The sequence below is a fragment of the Argopecten irradians genome, chromosome 1 (assembly GCF_041381155.1).
Source record: "Argopecten irradians isolate NY chromosome 1, Ai_NY, whole genome shotgun sequence".
NCBI lineage: Eukaryota > Metazoa > Mollusca > Bivalvia > Pectinida > Pectinidae > Argopecten > Argopecten irradians.
This window is the reverse complement of record NC_091134.1, coordinates 11,186,555-11,197,500: the sequence shown is the minus strand read 5'-3', so window position 1 is coordinate 11,197,500 and position 10,946 is coordinate 11,186,555. Positions and strand designations below refer to the sequence as shown.

Below are 10,946 nucleotides of genomic sequence, written 5' to 3'. Positions count from 1 at the left end.
TAAAGTTATGTTCCTGTAAACTACATAGCTTGTTATCATCTGATACCAAAATATGGGGATGTTTAAATGTGAGCAAATCATTAATTTCCATATATACAGTATACTAAATACGACATATATCATATCTGTATCAAACCTGGTGGCCAATTGATGTGAGAGAAGAGGAATAACTCTTTTAACACCACTTTCCGTCTCTAATGATAATCGAACCACCAATTATTTCAATCTTCAATCAAAATTAACATGCACAGCAGATTTCTTCATAAAACATTGGATTTGTTTTTATTAAATCTAACAAAAAAAAACCTTAAAGTCAATTAGCTTTTCGCAAAACATTACTAACCACTTGTATGTGCATTAGCATTTCTTGTGAATTTTTGTATCTTTCCAATTAAGACAAGTGCAAAAATATTTTGTACCCGTGGTAAACAAAACCAGCATGGTAACTTGAGCGAGGGAAATCTCGAGAAAACAAATATAATGTATAATTGTTTTATATTAAACACCCATTTATTCAACAGTCAGAGAACGAGTGTTTCCTCTCATAGGTTTCATATGCGTCATGTAAAATATTAAAACAACGATGATTTTCAAGCCTACTATTATGGTAAGTTTTGGCGAACTGAAATAAAACTTATCTGTCTTTACCGTACATGTGTTTTGATGGTTTTAAAGACGAAAAATACAACAATTTATGGTCATTAATCCGAAATTCTTGTGGAATCAATCGAATCAAAAGCTAATGCATTTCTATGGTCAAAATGTTAGCAAACACAAGTGAAAACGTGAAATGCTTCGATGATTTAATGATACAATTTAGTAATATTATATGGATCAAAAGGAAATCCGCGAAGGTAATAACAGTATAATAGAACTTACAACAAAGATATACATTGTTAAACTTCTCCAATAATGCCCTTGTCTGTCGATAATTATTGCTAAGAGTAGGTGATAGAGAACATATATTTTAGATCCATATAAAACATTTGTTTCTATTCATCGAAAATTTTATAAATCAGCGGAATTTCTCTCCTATATTAATCATCCTACGTTATATTAAGTTATCAATAGCAGACCGTTCAGAAGTGGATTTTCACAACCGAACAGATACGTCCTAACAACGTCCACAATGATGGGGACACAAGGCGGCTATGTTGACACCATTAGTGCATTCGTCCTTGGCATGAAGAACACATGACGCATGCTCAGTCTTATCACAGAGGACTGCACAAAGAAACAATAAGCAGCATGGGTTAGAATAAGCAATGTAGTGGAACCTTCAATTCATCAGTGATTTACATTTTGTATGATAATGTATTCTAGAGATATAATGTAAAAACATACCATTTATCGACGTTTTAAACTGTATATGCTGTTTTGAGAAAGTTAAGGTGTTGACAAAAAAGCTCGAAAAAGTCGTGTTATTTTCTATGGCGTTATAGTAACGCCTGGGTTGCAGTTCTAGCAATTATCTTAAGTTAACTTAATTCAAAATATATTCACAACACGTCAACCAATCAAACACATTGACTTTATATTTTTTTTTCTTTTTTCATTATTCTTTGTTTTCGTCTAAACAATATATAAATCCATTCTTTAATACATTTATTTTCAACAACATTGTAACTTACTTGTCTGGCATGTGTCACCGGTGTAAAGCTCAAGGCAGTTGCATGTGCATGTTTCCAAATCCAATGTTCCAAAATTGTTGCATATTTTCCCTGAACAATCTGAAGTATTGGAAAGTGATAATATTGTAAATTATTATCTTACTTTTATTTTCAACATCCAACAAATACCTTCGGTATTGACTAATTTGTAACCATTCTATCATGATATAACTAAAAAATAAGTCACATTGAGTTCAGCTATAACTACCAACAGGATGTTGACAACTGATTTAATTTTTAAACGCACAGGCAACCACCGATAGGGATCACATATAATTTCCGGAACGAATCCGGATAAATCGAAATTAAAATGAAAATATTTTGATTCAGTTTGCTTGCTATGTATTCCGATAATTTGTCACAAGCAAACTTCTTTGTTCAAGCAAGCAACAGGAAAAGAACAAAAGGTTCCAGAAGTGTGACGTCCTCTATTTGACACATTAAATAAGGCAAGGAATCTCGATAACTTGATATTATTATTATAACACATAGCTAGGAAGATTAACCTGAAATGCCGGAATGTCAAACCCTTCATTATGTATGAAATAGCGAATTGCTAGGTACCACTATGCACTAGGCAGCAACCTTGGGAGTGAGTAATATAAGATGAGGCGTATCAGATACTCTGCTTTGGTTTTGTGTGGTTTATCATATTCACAGCCATGAGTATTTAAGGACGACCACCCATGTATGTGGTGTCATGTGTTTGTGTGAAGTGAGAGGTGGGAGATTGTGGTATATTTGTGTCTTCTTGTTTAGTGGAACTTTTCCTTTTTATAGTGCTATATCACTGAAGCGTGCCACTGAAGACACCAAGCAACGCACCCCACCCGGTCACATTATCCTGATAGCCAGTCGTCCCATTCCCTAAATGCTAAGCGATAAGCAGAAGAATAAACTACAACTTTTACAGATTATGGTGTCTCAGCCAGGGAACAGAACCCAGAGGCCAGAACCTACCTCACAGGCGCGTGCACTCAACCGAAGGCCAAAAGTGAAGCGGTGTCAAGGGAGACGTTAGGAAGAAGAAAGTTATTTAGGAAGACGAGATACGATCCTAAATTTAGTCGCCTTTTATTATTATTATTTTGTCCTTCCTGCAGGCAGGGTAGATAGTTTAATTAAGTAAAATATATATAAAAACCAACGTGAACAATCACTGTCATAACCAGGTGACAACAGTTTAATGACACGACCGTCAGGGATATCTCAAATAATCTAGAATGGACGATTCAGTAGTGTTCAAGTAGCACATGATGACCCTACGAAATAACTGGAGTACAAAGCACCCTGGATACCTTGAGTAGGCGGAAGAAGATCGCTAGGAATATCACGAGTGATACAACGAAGAAACTTAGGATATCAAATTCGACTTAAAGGAACAAATTCAATGAGACTGTTTCTGCTACATAACCACGAAGTTAAATATGACATAAATGTATTATTCTGCATTCCTTATGAACCATATAACAAGAAATATTCACAAATATCACGACATTGTTTAGTATTTTGATTGATACCGTTGAAATTCAATCAATACGATAAAGCAGGTATAACATGTATGCTGTACCTATACCCGAGCCAAAGTCACGCACTTAACAAAAAGCAAAAAAAGCAATAAAAAAAATCACTGAGGAGTTGATGAAATTATTTTTAGACAAGATCATGACTCTAATTAGGTAAACACACTATTGTTAGATCGATTTTAGAAGTTCTCGACAAACAATTATTTACTAAACTCGTCATGGGCCAGGGTTCGACATACAAGACATCCGACCACTATGTGTAATGGCGACAGTAAGCGAGTTTGAACATTTCACATTCATTTCACTATAGTCGGCTTTTCCGACATATCATAGTAAAACCAACTAATCTAATTTCTATTAGAACTGGTTTGTTTTCGAAATATGTGCAAATTTTAATGTTCTCTTAAACTGAATTGTCCCTTTAGTCAGAGGCGACCGTTTGGAGGGTGATTACTCCAGAGGAAATAGTTCGGGATAGGCAAATTACCCAGATAAATTCTGAGTTCTGTATGTTCAATAAATGACGCCGAATTGAAAGCATACTTTTAACTATGGCTGGTCTAACCCCGGGGAACTGAAGGACCGGACCAAACGGAACTCTGAATGGATGGACATTGCTAATATTTTTGTTAAGCGTCCTTAATATAGTGGGTGATACACATAGCTTGGCATAGACCTGATGGTCGTAAATAAAGGGATGAATTTGGCTTTATTCCTACACATGGCATCTTTACTTAATTGGCTTTAATTTCAATGGACCGGACAGTTCCTTTTTGTAAATTGAATTCATAATTGCATTATATGGTACTGTTGTGTCACATTATATGTATATGGTACTGTTGTGTATATACATTATATGGTACTGTTGTGTCACATTATATGGTACTGTTGTATAATATTATATGGTACTGTTGTGTCACATTATATGGTACTGTTGTATAATATTATATGGTACTGTTGTGTCACATTATATGGTACTGTTGTGTCACATTATATGGTACTGTTGTGTCACATTATATGGTACTGTTGTGTCACATTATATGGTACTGTTGTGTCACATTATATGGTACTGTTGTGTCACATTATATGGTACTGTTGTGTCACATTATATGGTACTGTTGTGTCACATTATATGGTACTGTTGTGTCACACTATATGGTACTGCTGTGTCACATTATATGGTACTGTTGTGTCACATTATATGGTACTGTTGTGTCACATTATATGGTACTGTTGTGTCACATTATATGGTACTGTTGTATAACATTATATGGTACTGTTGTGTCACATTATATGGTACTGTTGTGTCACATTATATGGTACTGTTGTGTCACATTATATGGTACTGTTGTGTCACATTATATGGTACTGTTGTGTCACATTATATGGTACTGTTGTGTAACATTAGATGGTGTTGTTGAGTCACATTATATGACAGATAAGTGTTTCTTATATGGAATGACTGTGTCACATTTATTTAATTAACCAGGCGAGATGTGCATGGCCTCTTTGTGGTTTTTTCAATCGTGATGGGTTATTTTCAGTTAGTGTCCTACAACTCACCACATAACCCTTTATCACAAGACTGTGGGCATGCGTTACAGGAAGTTCCATTGGAGAAAGGAAGCGTCACGTCATCGTAGAATTGTCTGTAACAGGAAATACGTTATAATCTACAGTGAGCATGTGTATAATGACGCTAGAACCATAACGTTACTTACATACTAAATATAAAAAATAAAATATGTTAAATGTTTAAACATTAGAGTCTAAAAAATATTTGTTTTAGGTCCTAATAGCTGGACTGATTAATGAAGTGTGGGGGAGGCAGGGGAGGGTTGGATAGGATCCTTACAGGTACCAATTAACGCTTCATTTAACATATTTGTTTCCATAACAGGTTCCATGATAATACCGTTATCATAATGGGAGACAGGTACATCCCCCTGGCAGCATTGGCTAATGGCTACCGTACGCGGCGTGAATCTATAGAATCAATAGTATTTACCCATAAGCGTAGTTGCAGACGAATGATGTCCTGTCCTTCCGACCCTCACACTCAGCGTATCCACACCCAACACGTGACACATGCCATGAAGCCAACTATGGAAGATACATATGTATGATTTATAGTATTTAATGCTTACATAAGAGAATAATAATCGACACGAAGCACGGACTAATCAAGACAAGCATCATACCCCGAGACAAGCATCATACCCCAACACAAGCATCATACCCCAAGACAAGCATCATACCCCAAGACAAGCATCATACCCCGAGACAAGCATCATACCCCAAGACAAGCATTATACCCCAAGACAAACGTGAAGTACTCACTTGGCTTTGAGTTATTGGTAACATAAATCTACCCGCAGCGACACTACCGCGAGGAAGGGAAATTTCAACTTGCATGTTTTGGTTTTTTGGTTGGTTTTTTTTTTTTTTTTTTTTTTTTTTTGCGTTACTCCTAGCTTGATGGAACCCCTATACCATTTGTCGTATATTTCAGATCGCAAACTTTATCTGCTTCTTTGTTTCACTAAACTATTGTCCTATTAGGATGGTCTCTTGTGTAAGAAATGTGTTTTCTGAGAGACTGTGGTACATTAATGTGTTTAGTGTTATATACTTCTTGTATAGTGGTATACGTTTGGAAGAAGAAAGTAAGTTAGGAAGAAAGAAAAGATAAGTTCATTAATTAAGTCGACTTTTACGGGCAGCGGGTACAATTCTTACGCCTACCTGTTCAATATGTTCAATTAATATCTCACCTTGTAAAGTGCCCAAACTGCCAGTTTTAGCTATAATACCTGTGTAAAGTGACCGATCTCTTCCCAAGACAAAGTTTTTGCGCCCTCTCCATATTGGTAGCTGTCTTTTTCTGCGTACCAAGCACCAACACATTCCCGCCAATTTTTATTTCCAGCACACATGTTCTGACCAATGTAAACACCAGGTAAGCCTGAAATCGAACAAAGATACAACATAAATTTCGTGTGTTTCTGAGGGAAACATGATCTTAAGAAAGATACAACATAAATTTCGTGTGTTTCTGAGAGAAACATGGTCTTATAAGCCGAAAAATAATAGACAGTCTGAGGGGAATCAACGTCAGAAGCCTCCCAATATTTTACATGAAAAATTGCTTGATACAAAGAATATCTGACCATTGTGTTTGACAATCTTTGACCGTGGTTACTTGGTCATACCCCAATGGTTGAAATCATCATTTATGTTGTGATGTCAAATAGTTACCTCATCAATATACAATTGCCTATGTCATTCGAAGGTCGTGGTGACTTTAATAACTTTTTTACTAATCAATTTCTGTAAACTGCAACCATTTAAAAAAAACATTAACAGTTGCTGTCTGTGAACGTTTTACATTCTTATACTTACTGTCTGTCCAGCGATTAGAGAGGTGGTCGTGCTGAAATTTACACGTCTCGGCATGCCTCTGAGCAGATATGGCAATGTCATCGTCCCAGCTCTTTGAAAACATGAAAAGAAATGTCATATATGGATTTCCGATGTTTGGTCTCCAGCGTTACATGAATCGGCTCGTTTATAGCAGTAAGACCATCTCATTCATTTTCGCCATTTCAATAATCGTTAAAATGCATCCCAATAAGTACGAACTAATGTTCTTATATTGTAAGAAATAAATATTTCCTGATATTTTTGCCTTTTTTCTAACCTAGTGTTGCGTAATATTTCAAAAAAAATAAATAAATAATAAACAAAAACAAAAAAAATTGCATGCAAATAGTTAGTTTGGATCATGTTTCTATCATAAAGATTTCTACATCGACTTCTGATCAAGATCAAAGAAATCAGAGCCATGTGGCCCAGGTGAGGAAGTGCATGGACGACATCGCCACACAAATATGGGCAACTATAGGTCAGCACGATAATAGGCGAATGCATATCTATATATATATATATATAATATTCTTTTAGAAAGATATCGTGTAATGGTGATTAATTATTTAGGTCATGGAGAAATTAATACAACTAGTGTTAATTTTAGAAACATGATAAGATGTTAAATGGTTAGCCGTCTTTTAAGTTGTGAAGTCTCCAAATTATCTTTTATGGAATGACAGGCTGTTTAACTAACTTCAGAGAATAAAATCCATGAACGTTACAAAATAAGGTATGCTCTATCTGGGTTTTTTTTAAATTTCAACAAACAAAAGCAAATGGATTTGACATCAGGCCTATTTTAACAACCTCCAAAAGAATCCGGCATGGTACAATCATTCGACAAAACATATAAATACCCTCCATAGACACAACTAGACAAATCGTCCGGATTAAGGTAATTATTCTGATACACATTTCATAGATCTTCGTTACAATCATTACAACCGTATAATAAGGTATTTATGTTGATATAATAGGATTATCTCTTGGATTCTTAGCGTAACATGACATATATTTACTCCCCGGATCCTCAGAGTTACCAGTCCAAGGGAAGTAACTCTTATAGAGATTGACAGAACTTTATTAATCTTACCACTTTCAACATGTTGGTGGCATCGTGCCCAATGATTCTACGATAGAAGTTGTGCAGGCCCACGATTAGTTTCTTATCCGCCAAGCTGATACCCGGGTTTCGTACGGGGTACTAAAAGAAAAAAAAACCGATTTGATTTGATCGTACTACATTTTTTTTCGGATTTTGAATTATTCACCAGAATACTATAAATGTACGTATTTCTGTGTTAATCGTATTTTAGCGTTAATGTACAAATTACTGCGAATGCACCAATAAATTCATCTTTGCGTTATCACGTTCAAAGTAAGTTTTACAATTAAATTTTGATAACATCTAAATGAGTATGTTAATTGTATTTGACAATAAATAAATGTTAAAGGGACATTTTCGACCTAAGAGGGACCTAAGAATTATTTAAGATGTATACAGGCGTACCCTAAAAGCAAAACAACATTGACGGGAAGTATATTAAATCTTGAGGTAAATTCTCTACCTATATATGTAATATGATCAAATTCGATAATTTCTAATGGCTTCAACTATGCTTCATGGTATTTCGAATTGACCATATGTGTCGCCATTTTTGGTAGAAATAGATGTGAGACACTTTTAACTCAACTTTTAATTGTTATCTACGGAAGCATTTAAGTGTCACTTTGAAAAATAAAAAATGAAATATTATTCTGGTTAAAACGCGATAAATATAAAGCTATCTCTATAGAACATTTTTTATATAATTTTAATACAACATAGAAAATGGACATTCGAAATGTAGTTATTTATTCTGATAAAATTAGAATTATCACTTTTCTCAGTGCATTATAACTTTTGGCATGTTAGCGTTAAAAGGCACAAAACATGTATTATTATGAAACAAGTACCAACCACTATAACATTTATGTATTCGAGCAGAAATGAAACTTCCAAAACAAATATAACTTTCGCGATGACTGGGAAATAAAGTAAATGTCATATTACCTGTACGTTGCCATCTGTGAACGAGAGGAGAACGTGTGATTAGACATGGTTAGTCAATCAAACATATACAAAGATATAATACAATAATATACATTATTAATAGGTATTTCTAACATGGTATGACAATCTGATGAAAGTCAATAAAATGTTTTCTACTTCTTTACATACGTTTTCTATACAGAATCTGTTTACATCATCTGGTTAGGGTAACACACCGATTGCATGTACTTTAATTTCATACGTGTACAATCTATTTGGAAATGTCATCTACAGCATCTCATTCGACAAAACAGTGTCCTAAGGGTTGCCTCGTAGAACATTAACATAGTATCATTTCATGGAAAATAAATATTTGTTCTTTTCAAACAGCAACATTTAAACAGTCATGAGGACTAAATCTTGGACGAAACGAAAATACTGCTTTCTTTTGTTATCACATAACGGTTGTGAACTTGATCGCTTAACAATAATCGCATTAAAAATCACCAATTACAAAATTTGAAATCATTTCGGGCTTGAGTTTATATCGGATTAATGTTGGCTAAAAAACCGTCAGTCGGGTGAGACACCATGTTTCTCAGGCAACCTTTTAATCGGACGAGATATCGTTCATCTGAGCCATCTGATAAATAAGAAATCAGACGAGACATCTGTTGTTGGATTAGAAATAGCAGCTTATTATCCATGTCAAGAAAAAATAATTTGTAATGGAGTTAGAATAGACATACTTACTGATGTCGCCTGATATATTCGGTAGTTGGTCTGTGTCGCGGGAGGATGCGATAACGGCTGGTTGGACTGAAACTGCGGCCAATGTCACAGCCAATAAAACGAAAGGCAGGTGTGTGTCCATCGAGCTGTTCAAAAGAACATGCTCAAACTTCAAAATTTATTAGTCTCTTTGCAAAACACATTGTGTGGAAATATATTTACAACATTCAACAAATTTAACATAGACAGAGAACAAGTTATATAACTTTTAAACATAACTTTGATTTTGCATAAATCTTTCAATATTTCCATATTCGTAGAGTTCATAAGCTGTGAAAATTTGATAATATTCGGTGTCATATAGTGGTACTCATAAAACTATAATAATTTTCTTTTTAAGTTCAAAAAAGGGCATTTTCATAAATAATATAATTCATCACCACCAATATCATAGGTGTATCATAACAAGATTTTTTTATTCCCCTCTCATGTTGGAACAGTCCGTCAGAGTTCCCAACAGTCCATTCAGACCAGAATATAAAACTTATTCGCCATTTTTCACGTAAATAAAAAAGTGGTTTCCTTAAATAGTTAGTTAAGAACTTCTTACGAACGAATTTTTCTAATGGTCACTAACGATAAAAAAAAACCATGTTATTTTACCACAATCTGAATAAGAGCGTTCAATTCATAAAAGTCATGATGTCACAATGGCTTTTCTGCAAATCATAGCCAATGAAAAGCGCTCAAGTTCATTTCAAATTAGTGGTATATGCAAAATTTTACACTGGCGAAGTCACTAGATTTATAAAACATAACTTTTAACAGTATAAGTTTGTGTCGTTTTTGTTCAGAGTAAAGATTTGTATTTCTGTTGACAACTTTATACGAAATGTTTTATATTCATTTTAAAAAAAACTATAAAAACAATTTCATCAGAAGTTATTTACGGGTTCATAAAGCATTTTTCCGTCCGTACAACAATTAAATTAAAACGTTATACCAATGTCTTTGAAGATTTTAAAATTTATAAAGCACTTTTGCAAACTGTCCATGACTCCGCAACAGAACAAGGAAGAGAACTTCATCTACGTTGGAAAACCCTTTTGTACAATATATAAACGTTTCAATGAAATATGTTTAAATAAAAACTAGAATTTCATGCGAATGTGCATGAAAGTTAAACGAACAAAAAACATTAAATATGGGGGAAAACTCGTATATACCAGGTGAAATAAGTAACTTACCTTGTCGTTTTTACCCTCCGTTAGTCTATACCACTACTGACCATTAGGAGATATACAACAGCAGTTATATGGATGGCTTTCTATGTATTGTACATTACGAATAAATACAGATGTGATTAGCTGACCTTAGGATCTGTACACAAAGCTCTACTGTTATGGGGAGATAACATTTTTAGCACAGTTTTAGACCTTCTTTGTCAGGCCCTTAGCGAGTTAGGCATATTGATAACGACGCCGTTCAGTTCCTTTGTGCCGACGTCTGTTCACTGTATTAATCAACTTTAATCAGACTTGATTGAAATGTTGAGGT

General features: G+C 34.5%; 1 protein-coding gene across 1 annotated transcript; it reads right to left on the bottom strand.

The window, feature by feature from the left end:
- Positions 1-789: 789 nt before the first annotated feature.
- Positions 790-10,719, bottom strand: LOC138309547 (cysteine-rich venom protein LIO1-like). Its single transcript, XM_069250780.1, has 10 exons — positions 10,637-10,719; positions 9,411-9,535; positions 8,679-8,692; positions 7,719-7,829; positions 6,599-6,689; positions 6,010-6,161; positions 5,205-5,299; positions 4,760-4,845; positions 1,632-1,730; positions 790-1,224 (listed from the first exon to the last, which is right to left on the bottom strand). Exons 2-10 carry the CDS (start codon positions 9,529-9,531, stop codon positions 1,115-1,117), a joined length of 879 nt encoding a protein of 292 aa, XP_069106881.1. The 5' UTR covers positions 9,532-9,535; positions 10,637-10,719; the 3' UTR covers positions 790-1,114.
- Positions 10,720-10,946: the final 227 nt, after the last annotated feature.